The 23,481-nt window shown below is 37.8% G+C and overlaps 1 protein-coding gene across 7 annotated transcripts in view; it reads left to right on the top strand.

Moving 5' to 3' along the window:
- The window catches only part of Usp37 (ubiquitin specific peptidase 37), a 77,816-nt gene that overhangs the window by 38,503 nt on the left and 15,832 nt on the right, over nt 1-23,481 (top strand). For 5 of the 7 annotated variants that reach the window (XM_063245095.1, XM_063245103.1, XM_063245101.1 and 2 more), the window contains 6 exons: nt 2,087-2,204; nt 3,938-4,017; nt 15,323-15,487; nt 17,004-17,069; nt 19,741-19,882; nt 22,641-22,893. In XM_063245095.1, the coding sequence (XP_063101165.1) occupies nt 2,087-2,204; nt 3,938-4,017; nt 15,323-15,487; nt 17,004-17,069; nt 19,741-19,882; nt 22,641-22,893 (824 nt within the window). The remainder of the gene's footprint in view (nt 1-2,086; nt 2,205-3,937; nt 4,018-15,322; nt 15,488-17,003; nt 17,070-19,740; nt 19,883-22,640; nt 22,894-23,481) is intronic. The other 2 variants (XM_063245111.1, XM_063245114.1) reach the window with 1 other exon arrangement.

Below are 23,481 nucleotides of genomic sequence, written 5' to 3'. Positions count from 1 at the left end.
TGTGTTCACATCTGGAGGATCTTTTTAATTCTTTATGATTGTGGGCAAAACTCAGGCATTTCTCTCCACCCCTCTCAAAAAAAAAAAAAAAAAACAATTGGGATAAGGGGAAGGAAAAAATTATGTATATAGGTATACATATATATGTAATGTATACATGATAGATAACTACTACTAATCTCTGTTCATGAAAGAGAACAGTTTGTGCTTTTATTGTTTTATTGTTTTTTATGCCTAGATCTTGTAATCTGAGCAACTACTTTTAAGACAACAATGTGCAATATATTAACTAATGTTAATTTCCTACTATTTTTAAAAAATTCTGTATTGTTTCTATTCTTTTTTCTGTTTTGCATTTTAAAATTAAAAAAAAAAAAAAAACTTAAGGCACTGGGGAAAAAAGAACTCAGGCCCTTGTAGCTATAGGACTGGTATCCACATTTTCGTGGTAGCTGTGGGTTACTGAGAAAATGTGGTACCACAACTACCAAGCTGTGGGCTGGGATAATTCACTTCCTAAAAGCTTCTTCAGTTCTTTGCTGGGTCATCCCTTAGGTAATTCATGACCGTGCTATTTGGATTTTTCCAGACTAGTAGATGCGCATTTGTCTCATTTCTAATCCTGCATTTCCTGTTTTTACCCTGTAACCTAGATAGAGGGGCTTTGTAATTTGATCTGACCCATATGAATAATCTCCGTTTTGATTAACTCAGAGTCAAGATTAATAACTACAGTTACATCTAAGAATTCCTTAACCCTGTGAAGTATCATTGTCATAGGAGTGGTAACTCCTTGTCTCCCAGACTCAACCCATACTCGAGTATATGGAATTGTGTACATTCTGCCAGTCAGAGCCTCAGTTAAATAAAAAGACACATTTTCTTATGATCCCAGTCTCAACTGTGGCAGAATGGAACAGGGGCTAAGAATTGAGCATTATTAAAAATGTTGGTGTGGGTGACACATGAAAAGCAGTCAGCTAAAACTATAAAAATAAATAAATTTGCTTCCAGGTAAATTGAATATTATGTTTTGATATCTGAATCCTTTTTTAAAAAAGTTACATAACAATATTTCCAATAACCAAACATTTCTGCTAACAGAAGTGCCTATACATATGCATTGAGAACACATTGAATTGTCAAAGCAGTATTATTTATATAGACAGAAAAAGGAAACTGTAAGTTTCCTTCAGTAGTGATAATGGATTAGTCATACAGATGAACATGAAACACCAATAAAAATGGGCTGTATTCAAGTGCATCTGCCAGAGTTGAATCTTCCAATCAAGTTGACCAAAAAGGCTCGATAAAAGAAAATGTACTGTGGTTACAGTAAAACAGCAAACATTCTGTATGATTGTATAATATTCAAAAACAGGCAAAACTCAAATCACAGTGTTAGAAATCAGATTAAGTGTTACCTTTTGTGGAAAGAAAGAGAGTAGTAATTCGGGAGAAGTATTTGAAGGGGTTGTCAGGGAGTGAATAGTATTCTGTTTCTTGATTTGAGTAGTGATTATGTATCTGTGTTAACTCTGCTAACTCACCAACCTGTAAAAGCATAACTGGTTCATTCATCTATGTATATGTTACGTTTTAGCCTTTTAAAGTTTGGAGTTTTATGAAAATACGAAAATTTAAAATTAAGCACTTTAAGAAAGTTTTTGCAAGTGCAAAGTCCTGAGTTCAATCCCCCAAAAATCCTTAAATTTTATCTGTATAAATTTAATAAGGTTTAAAATAACATGAAAATAGTCTTGCTGGGTATGGTGGTGCTCACCTGTAGTCTGAGCTTCTTGGAGGCTAAGGCAGGAAGATCTGAAGTGTGGGACCAACCCTGGGCAACTTGACTATACTGTCTTAAGAATAGAACTTAAAAGGCCTAGGGTGGGCTCAGTGGTAGAGAGCACTTGCCTAGTATGGATGAGGCTCTGGGCTCAACCCCCAGTGCTGTAAAAAGCAAAACAAAAATGTCTCAAATGTTGTCTATTTCTTATACTTACCATGAGCAATTTGAGTTCTGTGGGGAAGAATATTTGTATTTTTTTCATTGCTCTAAATACCTGTGTTTGTCTTTTTACAGATGTGGAGAGACTATCCCCAAAAGAGAACAGTTTAATGACCTCTCCATCGACCTTCCTCGTAGGAAAAAGCCACTCCCTCCACGCTCAATTCAAGATTCTCTTGATCTTTTCTTTAGGGTAATACTGTTGGTATTTTCACATGACTATATTTTACATACTGTGTTGTGGATTTTTTCTTTTTGGATGGTTTGTTTGGGTGACAGAGTCTCCCTATGTAGTTCACCCTTTCTTAAAGTCAATTATGTAGTCCATGCTGGCCTTGAGCCCACGGCAATCTTCCTGCCTTAGCCTCCAAAGTGCTTTAAGTTTGTTTTTTAAAGCAGCATTTCAAACAGATTATTCCAAAGTAAGCAAATGAGAAGTGTTTATAAATACTTATTTTACAAAGCTTGATAAATCTGATTGTAACTTACCGAAGAAGAAAACTAAACATTGTACCTTCAATTCCACAGCAGCTATTTTAGACAAGTTTAGAAATGGCTTATTATTTGTAAAAAATACTAATTTAAGGCATTTGAGGTGACATGCCAAAATTTCATGTCATAAAATTGGTAATGCTATGTAAGTTGGTATACTAAGACTCCTTGCTTTTCTTTCAGTTGTGTGTAGTCTGTTAGGATCAAGCAGGGAATGACCATGTTTATCCAAAGCTGTAGATAAATGTTTGTATCTGTGATAATACCCTCAGGTATTCAAAAAGTATGTGGTCCCTAATCAGACCTGTTATATATATAGCAGATCTTTGGGGTTTTTGGGGTTTGTTTACTTGTTTGTTTATACCAGGGATCGAACTCATGACCCTGGGCTTGCAAGGCGGGCGCTTATGCCACTGAGCTAAATCACCAGCCCTGTATATCAGATCTTATAACTGATGGAAATTTGCCAGGATCCCTCTTCCATCTTTATGCTGATGGTCCTTGTTTTATTAGCAAATTGTCACTGTTGTCTTCCTAGAGGTTAAAATTCAAATATATATATATATATATATATATATATATATATATATTTTTTTTTTTTTTGTCTTTTTCCTTTTAATCGGTATCGGGGACCGAACTCACGATTGTCTGCTTGCAAGGCAGGCGCTTATGCCGCTGAGCTAAATCCTCAGCCCCCTCAAATATATTATTTAAATGATAAGTATTCAGTTCTACTCAAAGATAAGTACTCTGCTTTTTTCTTTTTATTCTCTACTATTTCTATAATTATCATAGGCTGAAGATTATCCTTTGTATCTTTATCTCCATTTTTTTTTTAAGCATTTCTTGTTTCAGTTTCCTCTAGATGATATTCACCCCAAACTTTGGTCCTTTTAGAGCAGTTATGGACTGTCACCAGAAGATTGATTTCCATTATAAGAAAGGGGTAGAGTTATACCTAACAGACCAGGAACTCCGCTTAACCTGAAGATGATCTTATCTGTGCTATAGCCGAATATTAAAATCTAGATACACTTTTGGCCACAGTTCATGTGTATCCATGGGGAAAAGTAAGAATATGCTACTTGAGAGTCTATTTACTATCATAAGTTGAGATGTTTCCTTGGTAAAGAAAGAATTAGGAATTCTCAATGGGTTTATCATGTAACTGTTTTAAAGATTCAGTCTTTTATTTTTTGGTGGGTGCTGGGGATAAAATTTAGAACCTTGTGCTTACCAGGCAGGTGCTGTACCACTGAGCTATATCCCCAGCCCAGAGGTTAAGTCTTAATTTAGTAATTCTTTTGGCTCAAAACACAAAGTTTAATAAACTGGTTCAGACATTATTCTACTGAACTAGTAAAATTGTTTGCATATGATGAGTTAATGCTGATTCAGTTTCATCCCTTTTTTTCCCCTCTTCTCTTTTTATAGGCAGAAGAACTTGAGTATTCTTGTGAAAAATGTGGTGGAAAGTGTGCTCTTGTCAGACACAAATTCAACAGGCTTCCCAGGTAAATTTAAAGTATGTGCCTTTTAAAAGTACTTACAAATGTAAGTGAAGTTTACCAGAATGAATTGATAAGGAAGGTTAACAAAGCTGAGATAGTTAGAGTATATAGGGTGGAGAAGCAGAATGCCCTTGTGTAAGAAAGGAAATGGGTTTGGAATGTTAAAGAGCAAAAAGGTCTTGAGGGCCCTAGGAAACGGCAGTAAAAGATGCAGCTGGTGAGGCCTAAACCTCTTCAGTTCCACACTGTCAGTAAAAATCTACACAACACACATGTGTGGGATGAAAATAAAATAGGAAGAAAAATTGTTTGCATTTTTTGCACTCCTGTTTTTTGGTACGGGGTCCTTTTTTACTTACAAGTTAGTAAGTTTCCTATAGTATGAGATAGTTCAGACTTGGGAATGAAATTAACTTATATTTTATTACTGCTGTATAGACAAACAAAATGAAGCTGGGTACAAAAAATTACTTTGTGGTTACAGTACAGCTTTTAGTTCTTTCCAAGAATGGTTTCAAACAAGGTTATTATTCACATGAATTATTTATGTGACACTTAGCTTGCAGTACTTTGCTTTCTTTTATTAATTTCAGTTTGAGTAAGTATAGAGTTTCTGGAACCCTGCTTGTAGAGACTAGTTCTTCTACATTCTGTAATCTCCTGTTTTTAAGAAAAGCACTTTTTGAGTCATAGTGGTATTATATTGTCTATGGCCAGTTTTTTTAATACTAATTTTATTGGTATACTTTTGGTGTGCATAATATTCACAAACATCATAGGGTACTTCTACCTGAACATATTATATCTTGATTCTTCTTTTCTTCCCTTCCTCTCCCCTATTTTCAGCCTTTCTTCCCCACCCTATTGGCAAAATCTGTTTCCATTTTTTCCTTTCTTTCCTTTCCCACGTCACCTTCCTCTGTTCCTCTTCAATTCTTCCTATTTCCCGATATCCATCAACCATTTTGGTCTTTATTCACCATTTGGATTTCTCACATAACAGAAAGAGTGCAATATTTAAACGTGTGTGTACAGTTTATTTCACTTAAAATTATGTTCTCAAGGTACATCCGTTTACCTAAAAATGTCTCAGGTTTATTCTTTGTTATGACAAAGTAGTACTCCATCATGTATAAAAGCCATTTTCTTTATCCATTTGTTGATGGACATCTGGGCTGTTTCTAAGACTTAGCTATTACAAATTGTGCTGCTATAAACATGAGTGTGCATATATTGCTGTGGCATGATGCTTTTGACTGCAAGATAACCAAGAAAGTGAATAGCTGGGTTAAATAGAACCTCTAGTTTTAGGTTTTTGAGGAACTGCCATACTGATTTCCATATTGGTTGCACCAGTCTACACTCCCACCAATAGTACAGGAGGATCCTTTTTCACCATAGTCTCACCAGCATTTGTTATTGATTTCCTTTATTTATTTATTTATTTATTTTTGGTACCAGGGATCAAACTCACAACCTCGCACTTGCCAGGTAGGCATTTAAGCCACTGAGCTAAATCTCTGGCCTTTGTTGTTGATTTCTTGATGATAGCCATTCTTTCTAGAGTTACTTGGTTTCTCAGTGTTGTGTTAATTAGCATTTCTTGAATGACCAGTGATGTTGAACATTTTTTCATTTATTTATTTGCTGTTTGTAAGAAGTGATCATTCACTTCAGATGCCCATTTTTATATTGAGTCTTTAAATTTGGGGTCTAGTTTTTGGTTTTGGTTTGAGTTCTTTATGTGTTATAGATATTTTGTCAGAGAAATAGCTGGTAAAAGTTTTTTCCCATTCTATGGGTTGTCTCTTCACTTTGTTAGTATTACTTTTGCTATGCAAAAAGTTTTTAATCTATAATTCCAATTGTTCTTTATAACATTTCCTATGCAACTGGAGTTTTGTTCATAAAGTCTTTGCCTAGCCTGTATTTTTTACTTAAGAAACTTGCTTTTTCATATTCGTGAGAGTTACAAGGCAAGAAGGCAGGAAGAACACTTAAGGTAAAGAATACGTTGTTGTGCCTGCCTGGCAAGTGTGAGGTGATGAGTTCGATCCCTAGTACCAAAAAAAAAGAATTGCTTGTTACCAGATGTCACTAAGGAAACTAGTACACAATTAAAAAGGATTACTTGGTCAGTTGTAGTTGTAGTAGCACACGCCTGTAATCCCAGCATTCAGGAGACTGAGGCAGGAGGATCACTGCCAGTTTGAGTCCAGCTTGGGCTACATTGTGAGTTTAAGACCAGAGCCTAAACTGCATAGTAACACCCTATCTCAAAAATAAATTTAAAAAAAACCTTGTTTGATATTACAGGCTAGGTGTTTCTTGCATTTCCCATTTTCAAACTATTTAGTCTTTCAAATTAAAACATATTTTGAGGGGCTGGGGATTTAGCTCAGCGGCATAAGCGCCTGCCTTGCAAACACGTGGTCGTGAGTTCGATCCCTGGTACCGATAAAAAACAAACAAAAAAACATATTTTGAGGAAAATTTTTGTTTTTTTCTTTTGGCCGTGTTTTAAAGGCAAATTTATCTCAAACTTACATAAAATAGAAGGCTCTGTGTCTTATGTGCTAATGAATAGTCTTGTCCTAGTTTTGTTCATTTTAATATTTAAAGCCATTCTACTTTTATTCTTGATAGACCTGATATCATTTTCAAATCTGTTCACTTTTATCTGCCTCATCTTTGCAAATCAGTGATTCTGACTTACTTTCCTGTTTCATATTACCTTTTTATTTTGGTTAGGATTATTTTGAAGTTTGTTAAATGTTTGATTTTTGTGTGTGTATGTATCAGTATTAGTCTCTTCACATCACTTGAATCCTTGTGACATAGGGGAGAGAAAGTCCCAGCCTACTACTAGATGTCCAGTACAAGTTTGTGTTCACTAAGATTGAAGAATGAATTTTAGGAACAATGGAGGTTAAGAGCAGAATATATTTATTGAGAGAAGGAAAGCTTCTGTGTAAGAGATAGAAGGGTTCCCAGGTGGGTGGCCAGGGATCTTGCCTTTTCTCAGAAATGTATAGAGCTAAACCACAGGATAAGCTGGGTCTAAGGGGGGAAAATGGGAACTTGCAAGATGGGCATGAAGTGGGACAGAACTATGGTCAACCAATAAGATTAATTATTCAGGTAAAATTGATTAAATTAGGGATAAATGAAGTCACTTAGCAAGCAGGCTTGCTTAAAGAGCAGTGACTCTTTATAGGGGATTGGGATGGTGACTCCTGGCTTCCTCAAAGTGATCTGTACCTATTTAGAGTATCAGTCCCTGATGTTCATACTTTAGCTGTGGTTGCTTTTGTCTTGAGATCGGGCCCCCAGTGGAGGTATCTATCTCCTCCAAGGTCACAAGACATCTGGTCTTCTGCACTGCTCCCTGGAGGGCCTAGCCCTGTCTGACTGCTTATAATATTTGTCTAACTCAGTTGCCTGTAACAGTTCCCTCTCTGAAGAAGTACTCCACACTACCATGAGGGAGAAATGGGCAGTGACCGATCTAGCTTCTTCAGGCTGAAAGGGGTCATAGTTGTTAATCAGCAGTCAGAAATACCCTACAGAGGGTCTTACCTAAAGATCCTGGATAGACACCAGGTGTTTTCATCTTGGGTAGGCACACATTTAAATCTAGAGGAGACAAAGCCAAAGAAACAATTAAATATGCCTGGGCCAAATAATAAAATCAACAAGATAATTAAGAGTGTAACACAGAAATTTCTACCAAGGGGAGTTAGTCATAATTTCCCATAAGGAAGATAAGGATAAGGTCCAAGGAAGTTTAGAGTCTGATATGTCATTGATATGTCATCTGATATCTTTTTTTTTTTTTTCCTTTTTTCTGGTACCGGGGATCGAACTCACAACTGTCTGCTTATAAGGCAGGTGCTTATGCTGCTGAGCTAAATCCCCAGCCCCTGTCATCTGATATCTTGAACAGCTACTGGTGTATTATAGAAGGATCAGGAGTATACACACAATATTCAGTTTTTATAATTGTACAAGTACCTCCCCTCGTCCTGTGCAGATATTAGAATGTCTAATGCCGTCTGATTTTGGAGGACAACCTGTCTCATTAATTTTACTTCTTCATTTAGGAGTGAGAGACCAGCAGCAATATCATTTAAGGCTCACTGAGTATAGTTAGTTAAAGCCTTGATGTGTTGCGTATCGTCTAATCCTAGGGAAAGGCTAAAGAAAGAGACCAAGTGATCATACCAGTGAAACACATTTCTGGGCCATGTCGTAGGCAGGGTACATTTGCAACTTTGTCAATACTTTTGACACACCTGCCTTATAACCGTGTGAATCCTAATGTGCATTTCCTATCCATCCAGCAGGTAGCCAGGGTCACAAATTGAGTGCCATTGGGGGCTCCATACCTAATGTCCAGGGTGATTAAACCAGTCTGTTGCAAACCAGTCATTAGCGTGTAAAGTTACTGTGTATGTACATTGTTCAAGGGTGTCCATCCCAAGTATTCAGTGGAGTTGGGCCAATGAGAATAGGAGTGATTCTTTTGTTCCCAACACTAGGGAGACTTTCTACTGAGATGTCTTTAGAGTGAGGGTTAACCATATATACTCATCCCATATTTTAAAATCATCTTTATATATATGATTATTGGCCCTCAGGGATAGGATCTTTTTGTTTAATAGGAGCTTCGCTAGTGCTTGTAGAGAGGCTTCAGTGGCCTTGTGAGAAAAGATTCGATTATGTCCTGGATCATGAAGAGTATAATTTATAGGCCATTCTATTACTTTGTGTGGTGGGCTAAGCTTTGAGTTACTGGACTTTTTCATGTCTCATTAATATAGTCTTACAATTTATTCCAGCCATCTCCTTGAAGTGGGGATACCCACCAAGGAAGTCCTGATGTGCTCCTCAGGAGGTTTGTTGTAATGATTCTGCATGTTCCTGTGCCCACATTAGAAAGGGATTCATCCTCCTTCGAGTGGTGAAGTGAATAGTAGAAGTGCAAATAGTAACATTACTTGTCTGAGAACTTTTTTTTCTTGAACAGGAATCTTAAGTCTTTTATGGGCACACAGGAGTATGTAGATGGTTGTTCACCTTCAGTTATAGTCTCTGGTTTCCAGGGCTTGAGTCTGGTGTGATATATCCCGGAATCCAGACCTGTTGTCTTGACAGTGGAAGGAGGCGACAGTATCACAGCGTAAGGTCCTTCCCTAGTTGGTCCTAGGGAGGGAGATGATGAGAGACTTAACCAGTACTAAAGCTCCAGGATGGAATATAGGATTTCCCTCTTATTTAGGCTAAGATTCTGTTAGCTTTTGTAGAGTTTGTTGAATTTAGCCAATAAGGTGACATCTTTCAGTAAAGCATCTGTTTCTCTATGGAAAAGAAAATCAATCAGAAAAGGGCATCCATAAAACATTACAAATGGATTGAGGCCTAGAATTTGAGGTGTATTTCTTACTTTAATAAGAGCCAGAGGTAGTAAGTGAGGCCACTAAAAGGTGGGTTTCTTGAACCATTTTACGAAGGTATATTTTTAGGGTCTCATTTACCTTTTCTGATGATTGTGCCTCTGCACAATCGAGGTGATAATGAATACCCATTGCCTGAGAGATACTTTGCATGACTGTTGCTTTAAAAGAAGGTCCATTATCACTTTGTAAGCTCTTAGAAAGTCTGAATCTGGGGATGATTTCTGAGACCAAAACTTTTAATTTCTGTTCTACAAGGGAAAGCTCCAAACCAGTTTGTGAAAGTATCTACCCAGACCAACAAATACTGAAGTCCCTTATTTTATGGCATATGAGTAAAACCGAGTTGCTAGTCTTTACCATGTCTCTGTGTATCTGGAGGAGTTATGGTTCAATTAAGAAGATTGTTTTTTTGGCAGAGCTCGTATGTTTTAATTGTCATATTGACTCTTATCAAAGTCTTTGGGTTTTGTCTCTCTGCAAATGAAGGTTTGATGCAAAGACTTAATAATTTTCCATTGATTAGCACCAGGAAGGAACAATTTACCGTCCTCTGATTGTAACCATCCTGAGGGCAGGAACTGGCATCCATGGGAGAGAGCCTATTGACTTATAATTGAGAATGTTTGGGTCAAGTATGATCAAGGGATCCTTCGCAGATCAGGGGAGCCTGAAGAGGGGGCCCTTAGGCAGCCTTTTTAGCTGCTGCATTGGCCAGTTGATTACCTTAAGATACTTCATCAGTTTTCTTTTGCTGTCCTTTACAGTGAATTACTGCCACTTTGGAGGGCACATAGATAATAAAAGATCATCTATCTCCTTATGATCCTTTATGGGCAATCCATGAGCTGCTAGATAATTTCTTTCTTTCCATATGGCTGCATGAGCATGTAATACTAGAAAAGCATATCTTGAATCAGTATAAATATTAACTTTTTGTCCTTTGCTGAGCTGTAGGGCCCTGGTCAGGGTTTTGAGTTCTGCTAGCTGAGTAGTAGTTACAGGCATAAGTGAGGAACTTTTGAGAATCTGATGTAAAGTTGCCACTGCATACCCTGCCTTTCTTGCTCCGTCTTCCATGAAGGAACTGCCATCACAGAAGAGAGTTAAATCAGGGTCAGTAAGGTGCGAGTCTAATAAGTCTTCTCTGACTGCGTATGTCTAGAGAATTACCTGTTCGCAATCATGTCTGTCAGCCTCAGTTTCTTCCTCCTTTGGCAAAAAGGTGGCAGAGTTCAAGGAGGAACATGTCTATTTGAAGAGCTGGACCTTCTAGAAGCCTGGTATTTAAGAAGTTGATTATCTGACAGCTATAGACTCCCTATGGAAGAAAGCAGTCCTGCCACATTTTGAGGACTGTGTACCATGCGATCTTTGCCTAAAGTCAGTTTGGATTTCTTTTATTAAGAGAGCTACAGGGGCTGGGGATTTAGCACAGCGGCATAAGCACAAGCTTATGGTCATAGTTCGATCCCCCCGTACTGGTTAAAAAAAAAAGAGAGAGCTACAGCTGCCACAGCTCTAAGGCAAACAGGCCATCCCTTGACTGCAATGTCTAAATCATGGCTTAGATACCTTATAAGCTGTTGAGCGCGTCCTCAATCCTGTGTAAGTACACCCAAAGCCATGTCTCAGCCTCTCATCTACATATAAATTGAAATGGTATCCTGTGGATAGGCTCAGGGCTGGGACATTTAGAAGTGCTTGTTTAAGCTTTGGAATGCAGCTTGGGAATCAGGTTTTGGGTCTCTTTGCCTTTTGGGTCTCCTTTATAAGTTGATAAGAGGGGTTGTGCAATCTCCCCATATCCTGGTATCCAAAGGCGGCAAAAACTTGTAACTCCTAAGAATCCCCTTTGTTATTTTAGAGTCTTGGACTGTGGCAAGGAAAGAATTGGTTTAATTCTTTCTTTTCCTAGTCTTTGGGTTACCTTGAATACTATGAGGCCTAAATATTTTACTTCAAGACTGCAGAGTTGTGCCTTATATTTAGAAACCTTACAGCCTCTGTCTGCTAGAAAATTTAGCAGAGCACAAGTGCCTTGGCTACAGAACTCTTGTGAGGTAGCACATAACAGTATATCATCTGCATATTGTAAGATTGTAACCTAGGAAAACTCAAAACATGCCAAGTCCAAAAGGATGCAGACTATCCCTGAACCCTGGGGTAAGTACGGTCTATGTCAATTGAGATGCCTAGTCATGTGGGGTTTTTAAAGTGGAAAAAAAAAAAACCCCCAAAAAACTCTGCATCTACATGTAAAGGAATACAGAAGAAGGCATCTTTTAAATCTAACACTGAAAATCAACTGGCATCTTCCAGGATCTGAGAAAGGGGAGTGTATTGGTTAGATACCACCAGGTGAAATGACAATATGGCCTCATGTATCAATCAAAGGTCCTATACTAATTTCCATTCCCCATTGGGTTTTTGAATTGCCAATGAAAGCGTTTTCAGCGTGGTTGGAAGACAGAATATAAAGTAAAGTGGCCTTGCCGGACACTTAGTGTGGAGGCATACATATAGCTTAGGTTTTGGGTGGTGCCTAAGGGGCATTATTGATGCACAGGTAGCCCATTGGAATTCATTTTGAGGCCACAGGTAAATTGCCTAGGAGCCGGGAAGGTGACCTTACCCCAGTGCTGCAGCCTTCTCTTTAGGGCAAAATCCTTTCAACCAAGATTGGAATATTGTATGGACTGTTACAGGGGTAAGTAAACCATGTGTCCTTAGATTGTCAATTATAGGTTGTAATCCTCTCTTAAATTCAGATCTCAAAGGATATTGCTTCTAGTGAGGAAAAATAAATAGAATCTCTGAGATGTATCTGTATTGGAGCAGCTTTTATTACCCTACCTGTTTTACATTTAGTTGCCCATACTTCAGAATTTATTTCTCTCTCCACGAGGGGAAGTCAGCATACTTGACCTGGGTGTATATATGTGTGTGTATGTATATGTATATATATATATATATATATATATATGTATATATATATATATATATATTATGGTATTTAAACATGATAAAATATCTCTCCCTAAGAGAGGAACGGGACTTTCAGGCATAATCAGAAATAAATGTGTAAAAAGAAAGCCATCCCAATTACAGCCTAAGCCTTGTGAAAAATAGCGAATTACCTCCTCCCCACTTGATAGAACTGTGGGGGACCGGCAGTGCCGCTGAAAAGATCAGAAGTATGAAATATAAACGACCTTTACTTTGAGAATGCGGGGAGAGACACCCCGGATCCCCACAGATCTCTCCGTGGAACAAATGGAGTAGAGGCATACATATAGCTTAGGTTGGGGGTGGAGCCTGAGGGGCATTAGGGATGCACAGGTAGCCCATTGGTATTCCTTTGGCGCCAGAGGTAAATTCCTAGGGGTGGGGGAGATAGAACTCCTTGGTTCCATCTGAGGCTTTACCAGCTACCGTGTCCTGTCTGGGCCAAAACTCTTTCACCAATGACTCCTTTTACTGAGGTGTGGCAACTAGAAGAAAAGCTAGGATTGAAGAATTGAGAGACTTGTACCAGTGTCCAGCAATAGGCTGGTTTCTTTTCCCTCTGTAGTCATGATTACCCAGGGCTCCTCTGTGGAGCAGGGAAAGGGAGAGGGCGGAGCGTGCCCTGGGACCTTTCAGTCTTGATGGACCAACTGAGAAGATGTGTCTGAACTCTGGGGCCTTGGCCTCTGAGGGCAGTCTGACCTGGGTGGTGGTCTTTGCAGTCAGAGCATGGCCCCAGCGGCTTCCAAGGGCAGTCCCTCTTAAGGTGGCCTGGCTAATGGCAGCGATAACAGGTAGATGTCCTTTTGGAACTCTTCTTGGAGCCCCAAGAATCAGGCTTAGGATCTGCTCCTCTTAATTGCAACAAAGACAGTCACTTTCCCTCAGTCTTTGTTTTTTCTCTCTGGCTTCCCTCTCACAGTTATAAAATACGGAGGAGGCAATTTTTAATAAAGTATCAACTGAACTATCTGGAGCAAAAGCCATCTTTTATTACTTTTTTCTAATATCTGAGGCTGACTAATTTATCATTAAGAATAATTTATCACCTTGTCAAATCAAGATCTAGGGAAGTATGATTATTGTTTTTGTTTTTGTTTTGTTTTTTGTCTTTTTCCTTTTTATCGGTACCGGGGATCGAACTCATGACCGCCTGCTTGTAAGGCAGGTACTTATGCCGCTGAGCTAAATCCCCAGCCCAGGAAGTATGTTTTATCAGTGCCTCTCATAAATGATCAAAGAAGGCAAAAGGGTGTTCCTTTTTTTCTTGTTAAATAGCTAATAATTTAAAATAATTGAATGGTTTAATTCTTACTCTTAGACCTTCAAGAACGCACGCTTGGAAATGTTTCCTGTTCCAGTTTCCCATCTGGTAGGCCAGTAGAGATCTTTCTTGGATAGGGACTGCTTGGGAACCAGTGGGACTTGGTAGTTTCCCTGGCTATCTTCTGGCCTTCTAGAATTAACAATATGTTATTCATCTCCAAAGGCAGTAGCAGCTTGTAATGCTGCTTATCTCTCACTAGAAAGTGTTTGATTTAAGAGTAATGTTACATCTTTCCAGTCTAGCTCTCTAAGGATTTCAGTATACGTATCACGGTCATGTAAAATTTTCCAGGGTCTATGTTAATCTGTTTTAAGTCACAAAGAGAAAGGCATATAAATTCTGGAAGTTCCAGATTGTCCATGTATTTCCTATAAAGGATATTGTCCTTGAAGAGCTTGCATAAACTCAGCTAAAGATATCCCCATAGAGGGGGTTACAGTTGGTGTAGATTCCCATTAAGACTGGAAGGGCAGGTAGGGAAAACCTTAGGTTCAGTAATGGTGGGTGAGGTTTTGATTAAGGCTGTCTTGTCAGGTTCCAAAGGATTGGGAGGAGCAGTTTCAGGCTCCAGGGTAATAAATGCCTTAAAGACCTCAGGTGCTGAGGTTTCCTGTGGCTCACATTTACATTTAGAATATAAAGAGGGAGTATTTCTCAATGCAAAGAAACTCTGAACATAAGACAGTTCTGACTACTTTCCCTCTCTTTTACAGTATACCTCTAGTTGTAAAATGCCATTGTAATTAATACTTCCCTCTGCATTCCATTTTGGCTGTAGGGGGTGGGTAGGCCATACACACATGCAGAAAAATATCAAATAGTTCTTTTTCTTCTTTTTTTTTGTCTTTTTCATTCTTATCAGTACCAGGGATCAAACTCATGACCGCACACTTGCAAGGAAGGCGCTTATGTCGCTGAGCTAAATCCCCAGCCCCCAAATGGTTCTTTTTCCACGTTGGAAGGGTTGAACATCTCCCAGTGCTTAAGATATTTGAAAGAGTAAGGAACTTTGGCATTGAGTTCCCTGTGGCTGTAAATAAAAAGCATTATAAATATCTTACCAAGCCTCACTAATCCATGAGTATCAAGTATTGTTTTTATTTGTACCTTGTTCCACACCTGGTACATGACTGATAGTAAATGTAATTTTTAAAATTAATTTTTTATTAGTGCATATTAACTTTACAAAATACTGGATTTCAGTGTGCTGACAGTAAGCATACTTTGAAATGTCTTTAATTTTTCCAAATGTTGTTTTGTTTTTTGTTTTTGAGACAAGGTCTTGCTGTATAATTCAGCCTGCCACTCAAGTCACTATGCAGCCCAAGCTGGCCTCGAACTTGCAGCAATCCTCCTGCCTCAGCCTGTGAAATGCTGAAATTACAGCTATGCGCCACCTAAATATATTCCTTAAATCAAAATTTGTCTAATATGGTTAGTTAGAATGATCTTTCTTGTGTGTGAGAGTGACCTGTGCTATGTGTGTTAGTATGAATCACCCTCTCCTGTTTTTCAGGGTCCTCATTCTTCATTTAAAACGATACAGCTTCAATGTGACTCTCTCACTTAACAATAAGATTGGGCAGCAAGTCATCATTCCAAGATACCTGACCCTGTCATCTCATTGCACTGAAAATACAAAACCACCTTTCACTCTTGGCTGGACTGCACATGCAACAATGTAAGTTCTTAAGAGGCAGTGTATTTATCTTCCCTTTGAAATGGGCTTTAGTAGCCAATCACAAGAATGACTGAGTTATGTAAGGTGACTGCCAGGTAGAATCCGATCAAGATTTTAATTTTGGAATTTTCATGTTAGATTACTGCCTGATAGAAATAATTAAAGAAAATGCTTAAAATTCCTCCAAGTTTATTAGCTGCCTTGCTTAATAAGGTACATTGCAAGGAGTGCTCTTATGCTTTTAGAGCACTGGAAGACTTGAGTTATTATAAGAATCACCGGGACACTAGAAATACTGATTGGGTTTAGCATAAGCACCTGCCTGACAAGTGCAAGGTCGAGAGTTCAATTCCTGGTGCAAAAAAAAAAAAAAAAAAAGAAAGAAAAAGAAAAATCAGTGTAAATTATCAACAATGTGAAAAGTTTCAGTGGCTTAGAGAAACTTTCAAAGAGAAACAAAATAACCTTTACTTTAGGTTTTACACCATCATTCCTAGCCATGAACATCTTAGGATTTCTCTGAAGAGTGTGCTCTTTTCTACATGCATTACTTTGGAATCAAATGCTGTAACTCTCTTCTGTATTTAAACACTAATTTGGTAAAAGACTAAAGGTCAAGATTTTAAAACTTGAGAGATGAAAAGGAGTTTTGAGATTTTGCTCATTCTCCTTAATTTTGCAGAGATCCCAGGATATTCAGTGATTTTTCCTAAGGTCATACGAGTAAGTGAAAAAGGCAGATTTCTTGGCAAAAATAGAGTAACTTTTAGAAAGTGACCAAACATTTGCCAGTGAATTGTTGCAGTTGTCTCAAGTGTATTTTCCCTTTGGATTTGTAAGTTAAGTCATGTAAGTTTACACTTCAGCCCTCAAGGGTCTGCTGATAAAAGCATGTGCTCAGAGAGTCTAAATATTTTCAGGTTTTTCTCTCTCTTGCCTGTGTCTTGGAGTGAATGCTTTTGCTAGTACAAACTGCCCTCTGCTGGTATTTTTTACTTGTCCTGGTAGTGGGATTGTGTCACCACCAGTGTAGGATCTTTATGGTTATAGGCCTAAAGCCAGACTCTCTGATGCTACAAATTAATAGCTTTCAGACTTTGGTCAGATTCCTGGGTTTATCCATAGGGGAAAAAAATAGGGTGGTTGTCAGTGTTAAGTTAGGTAATATATGTTGAGTTCTTGACATCTAGTAAGTCCTCAATAAATGAGAGCTATTCTTGTTTTGTGGCTTAAAAGAACTGAGGCAAGGTAATTTCCCCCAAATTGTTCTTTTCATAAGCATTACAACTGACTTCTTTTTTCAGAGCTATTTATTTTAATTATAGCCCAGAGGTGATATTTCACTTTGTCTCTTGGCCTGTCTTACCTAGGAGTTTATAAGTATTATATAATTGTTTGTTTTTTAAGAAGATGTGTGAGTTGTGGCACAAAACAATTCATTTTATAAGTTAAATATGTATCTTTAACAATGTAATTGTATACATTATGTACACTGTATTTTCTAATTTTCTGATAGTTCTAGACCATTGAAAGCCTCTCAAATGGTGAATTCCTGCATCACCAGCCCTTCTACACCTTCAAAGTGAGTTATATTTCTTATGTACCCAAAATTTGTATTTTTACAAATTTGGCTTATCCTGATCTCTAAGATTGTCCCCCTTTATTCTTCTTTGTGCATGATAATTGCTCTGTACTATCCATACTTTAGAATTTTCCTAACCTCATTTAGAATACCATATAACCCAGGGGCCAGGGATTTAGCTCAGCGGCAAGTATCTGCCTGGCAAACACAGAGTCATGAGTTCGATCCCCAGAACCAAGAAAAAGAATACCATATGACCTAGAACATAGCAAATTCTTCACAGCAAAAGAAGTTCAGATGATTCTTTCAAATAATATTTTATCCTAAAACTAAAATTGACCAATGAGAAGGAATTTTAAGAATTAAAAAGATAAAGTAACCCCTTTTGGTCTAAAGCACCCTTCTTCAAAGATAGGCGTGGAATCCCAAACCTTTTACCCCTTGCTTACATTCTTTGACACTGAGTAGGAGAGCTTCTGAAATGGGCTAGGAAAACAACGCTCAATTCCCTGCAACCACATGCACTGGAAATGCAGCTATTTGGCAAATGTTCTGTTTTTTGTTTAAGACCAAGACTTTATCCTAGGAGGGAAGCAAATGCTTTTTTAAAAAATTGTACCTCCTTTCTAAGATTTTGGCAGAATCACAGTTCCTGATTAGAAAATTCCAATTGAGTTAGTTGGCATTTGATTTTAAAATTTGTTTTTCTAAAAATTTGATGTGCTAAAATACTTTCAAGAGACATTTTTGTTGTTTAAGGGCTTTGGGGGGACTAATATAATCATAAAATGACATTTGGGAACTGCTGTTTTCTTTTCCTCCTGTTAATTATTTTTCAGTGCAATTAAACCAGATGACTAACATGACTAGAAATCTGAAATGGTACCGATATGAATACTCTTGCCCGTTCTCAAGATACAAATGAGCAATACCACTTGGCTGCTTAGAAAGTGAGCAAGTGATGCATTTACAAGATGAATATTTTTCATTGCTTCAGACAAGCTGCCTTCTGTAAATACAGTAATTATTAATGGAATGCACTCTATGTACCAAATCACTATAGTTGCAAGAAACAGATAGTTTCATTGGGCATCCTTATACCTTGGCATGGTCATCTGTTCTCAGGGTCTATTGATACGAGAATGTGACAGTTGTCAGTAAAGGATGATTAGGCCCTAGAAGACCCTTCATGCCGATCAAATATAAAAGAGGCTGAATGATGAACCATAATGCTGTTGGTTCTGTTGCATTGTCCTTTGTCACATTTGACCCTGGTAAACCAATAGCCAGGTGTCATTATCTTCACCGAAGTATTTACCTGGATATATTCTAAATCATACGTTCAGGTTTGCTTGGTGAGCGTTAAATCAGGAATGAGGAATTAAGGTGGCTAATTGGCTATTTCTAAGTTTTACTAAGAACTCTTTGAACACATAACTGGAGAATGTTTAAGTGTTCGGGCTGGAGCACAGTGATACCCCAGCTCTTCCAGCCATAGACTACATGTGGGCTTCTCACTGAACGCTGCCTCTTTTCTTTGATCTCTGCTGCTGTGCAGTCCTCCTGATTTCCATTGTGCCCTCTTGCTTCCTGGTGCCGTCACTCCTCATATTTATTTATGGTTTTCACATTTAAATTAACTGCATTTTTCATGTTTCCATTTTATATACTTACGTTTCTTTTTTAACTGTAGCATGTGAATTTATTTTACCCTCCAAGAAAGTTCTTGCTCTGGCATTTACCTCTTTCAGTTTATTTTCAATTCACTGAGAAAACATAGTAACACCTTACTGGTATAAGTAAGAATAGTATTTGCTATTCTACATAGATTAATTTTTGTGTAACTGAAGTTTGCCTTTGTAAGAATTTATCTTTAAAAAGTTTTAGCCATTTTGAATGAAAAATTTTCTAAAATATTGCACTATCCCTTATCTTAAATATAGTGAATATGATTTATAATGTTAGTGATGTAATTATGGGTATTGGTTATTGGCATTGTGGATTAATTTGACACTATACTTGGATGAATCTCTAATTATTTCAGTTTGCCTTTACAGAAAATGTCTTTACTTCTTTTTTGTTCTTTTCTATGGTTATTTTCTCTTAGCTCTCATTTCTTGATGAACTTGCTATACTATTTTATAAATTATTCTTGGATAAGAAAGTGTCCCTCTAAGTGCATGGGCTTTAGAATTGCCTCCTTAGAAGCCTTTTTTCTTATTTGGCACCTCTGTATTCTGGAAGGCAAAGGCTGCTAGAAGTCTTTGATAAGGTAATTGGATAAGTGAAATGTTACTGTTATTTTAAAGTACATGGATCATAATTTAAAAGATCAAAAAGCAATTCTCATGCACTTTTTTGGTCAAAAACATTTAATCATTGCAATGTCTGCATGAATTCAGTACGATACTTTATAAAAACAACAGCAAACTTCGTTGGGGTTTGATCATTGACAGAAAAAGATATGCTGTGATTGGTTTATTGATGATAATATAGTAGCATAGGAGTGACCAGTTTCCAGAGCATGGCTGTTTAGGAGTGGGTCGAAGGTAATGATTAATGTATCTGTTTTAAAAATCTAGTTTTCCATAATGGAAAAGTGTTTTGTTTGGTATTTATACTTCAGAAGAATAACAAAGACAAATGTTAATCAGAATTTTTTTAATTACAGGAAATTCACCTTCAAATCGAAGAGCTCCTTATCTTTGTGTATTGATTCAGATAGTGAGGATGAGCTAAAACGCTCTGTGGCTGTTAGCCAGCGACTTTGTGAAATGTCCAGCAGTGAACAGCAACAGGAAGACCTGGAGAAAGTAAGTAATTTTTCATCAGAGCACCTGATGGAGATTTGTGACGCTCTTACTGTCCCCCAAAATACCTTTTATATCTAGTATCAGCAGATGGAAGGAATAACACAAGGCGGGTCTGCAGCTCAGTGGCTCCATTCAGATACTTGCCATGAGGTGTCTGTTTGGGTTTTTTGAGACAATGTCTCCCTTATGTAATTCAGACTGGTCTTATTCATGGCCAACTTCCCACTTTATCCAGCCTGCTAAATCCTGGAATTATAAACCCAACTACATACTAATTTTATATTTTGGTTTTTTCAACAGGGTCTTGTTGTGTAATTCAGTCTTGAACTCATTGTATTGCCCACTTGGCTTCAGACTCTCAGTTGATCCTCCTGCCTCAGCCTTCTGGGTGCTGGATTATAGGCGTGTACCACCCCAGCCCTGATACTAGTTTTAAAGAATGTGCTTTCTCTAACTACATTTGATTCAGCTAAAATGCTGAGAAGCAATTCTCCAGCTATAAGAACCAGTCTGTTTTTAAGAAATTAATGTAATTGTGAGTAAAACTTTTTTTGTTTCTCTTCTAAGCTACTTTTACATATTAGACCTTATTCATGGCCAACTTCCGACTTTATCCAGCCTGCTAAATCCTGGAATTATAAACCCAACTGCATACTAATTTTATATTTTAATTTTAATAACAACTGTTTAAGTAAGGTAACTGTAGTAAACATTTTACATCAACAGAGCAACCAGATTATTTATTTATATTGTAAGCATGAAGACTTGGCTACATCATCATCTACCTTAATACTTCAGTAATTAATGCTTTTCTAGGTATTTCTCTCATATTTGGTTACTGTTTGTTTTAAACTTCTCTTTTGATAATATAATAGAATTACAGTAATTACATTGTGTTCTCAGTTGTTTCCTACCTTACTTTAAAGATAGTACTAGAGGTTCCTCACTTTGAAAGAGAACTAAAATTTAGATCCTCTTCCAGAAATAGCACATACCTGTAAAGCCAGCACTCAGGAGGCTGAGGCAGGAGGATTGCTGCAAGTTCATGGCCAACCTGGGGTACAAAGTGAGTTCTAGGCCAGCCCAAACTGCAAGGGTGACACCCTGTCTCAAAAAAGGGGGGAAAAAAGAAAAGAAAAAGAAATTCTTCCAGAAATAAAAGAAATATTATTTACAGTATAACTTTTTAATGTTTATATAATCCTACCTGGGCATGGTGGCACATGCCTATAATTCCAGCACTCAGAAGGCTGAGGCAGGAGGATCACTGTGCTTTTGACATAAGCCTGGACTACAAAGTGAGCTCAAGGCCAGCCTGAATTGTATAGTGAGACCCTGTCTCAAAAAGACCCCCTCCCCTCAAAATTTACATAATCTTGTACAGTTTTTGCGTGTCTCATTTAAGACCGGCCAACATTTAAAATGGAATAGTTAGGGGATATAGCTCAGCGGTACAGTGCCTGCCCAGCAAGCACAAGGTTCTGAGTTCGATCCCTGATACCAAAAATAAGTAAATAAAATAGTAGGAAATGAGGGATATAGCTTAGCAGCACAGTGCCTGCCTGGCAAGTGTGAGGTCATGAGTTCAATCCCCATTAACAACAACAACAAAAAAAAGGAACAGTGGGTGTAATTAACAGAATATTTACAACATAATCCATGTGTATCTGGACAAAAATACTTACACTGAGTAATCTATTTAGAGTGATTTTATCAATTGCAGCGTATCTCCCAAATTTCTACAAAATGCGTGCTTAACACCTCTTATAATCAAGAAAAGCATCAAGCCAAGCATGAAAGTGTCCATCACTCTTGGATGCGGAGGCAGGAAGAATCATAGGTTTGAGCCAAGGCTGTCTAAAAAAAAATTTTTTTTTAATTTTTTAAAATTGGGAATGTAAGCTGGGTATGGTGGCACACACCTGTAATCCCAGCACTCAAGAGGCTGAGACAGGAGGATCATTGTGAGTTTGAGACCAGCCTAGACTACAAAGTGAGCTCAAGGCCAGCCTGAACTGCATAGAGAGACCCTGTTCCAAAAAGACCAAAAAAAGGAAAAAAGATTTGGAATGAAGCTAGGTGCAAAAGGTTCAATTTACAATACTGCCAGAAAATACAGAAGTGTTGTGTTTTTATGTATTTGTTGCTTTAGAAATTAGATTTGCTTGCTTGTTTTTGTTAAATAACCCAAAGGACCAAAGAAATTTTTAGAAATAAAATTTCTGCTTGTGTTGGGAGAGGTTGAAGCTGTGCAGGGCTGAGGCAAACTGTGAAAAAACCTGCTTTAGTCAAAGAAACACCAAGACCCTAGACAACCTAAGCAGTGGATGGCTAGGCAGAGAAATACCACTTGACATCATGTTGCTAAAGGGGGTGGTTCCTTTCCTTCCATCTGGAGAGGAAGGGCTTCATCTGATCCCAGCTTTGTCTCTTCTTTATTTTCTTATCCTCCCGTGGTCCTTCACTCCAAAAACCTCAACTGCTGCACGGGTTGCAGCACATTTTAAAGTCTAGTTAATAGGAAAGAGAGATCTTTCACAAGTAGAAAAGGGACCAAGAGATGGAGGAAAGGAGGCAGTAGGGAAAGTGGATGTAACAAGAATTAAGAAGTGTTACATATAGGTACCAACTCCCCATGATATATAGAATCATTCTGTGCTGCAAACATGCACTAATAAAAATAAAAGTGTAAAAGAAAAAAAAGATTGCTGTATTTGTACACATTCTAGTTTCCTCTACAAGTAGCTCTCTTCTTCAGGATTCAAAATTACGCAGAATTGAGCCTGATAAGTCTGAATTGGAAAACTCGGGATTTGACAGAATGAATGAAGAAGAGCTTCTAGCAGCTGTCTTAGAGATCAGTAAGAGAGAAGCTTCCCCAACCCTCTGTCATGAAGATGATAAACCAACCAGCAGCCCAGATACAGGATTTGCAGATGATGATATTCAAGAAATGTCTGAAAATTCAGACCCTGTGGAAGCTGAGAAGCCCAGAACAGTCACAGAGCCAGGTAAGTTGAATGAAATGAACGAATGTTAAAACAATTGTGTTCTGAAGCTGTAGGGTGACAGATGGCTTCTAACTAATCCATCCTGGGATTTTGGAAATGTAAAGAATAATTCAGTATCACAAAATTATTTTCTAGATTGCAGAGTCAGAGCTTCAATTTTAAGCTCTTTTATAATGGAAGGAAAATAAGAGTAAGTATTAGCCAGGTGTGATGTCACACTCCTTTAATCCCAGCACTCAGGAGGCTGAGGTAGGAGGATCATTGCAAGTTTGAGACCAGCCTCGGCCACAAAGTGAGCTCAAGGCCATAGTGAGACCCTGTCCAAAAGAAAAGAAGAAAAAAGACCAAAAGAAAAGAAGAAAAAAGAATAAGTATATATTCAATTTAACTGGTTGCAAAAAAGGCTGATTGTTGTTTTTAATACAAGAATTAGCTTTTTCTGTCTCGATGTCAGCATTTATGCTTTCCCTTTCTCTTACTAAATTTATAATCACTGCCTGTTACATCATTGGCAATATTAGTGCTTTTGTCTCTTTCTGATTTTTTTTTCTTAGTGCTACAACTCCCTAAACTGAACTGAGAAACTTA

Source organism: Cavia porcellus, unplaced genomic scaffold (assembly GCF_034190915.1).
Source record: "Cavia porcellus strain 051 isolate PalLab524CR breed Dunkin Hartley unplaced genomic scaffold, mCavPor4.1 scaffold_1, whole genome shotgun sequence".
In the NCBI taxonomy this organism is placed as follows: domain Eukaryota; kingdom Metazoa; phylum Chordata; class Mammalia; order Rodentia; family Caviidae; genus Cavia; species Cavia porcellus.
Note: the sequence above shows the minus strand (reverse complement) of the source record. Positions and strands in the feature narration are given on the sequence as shown.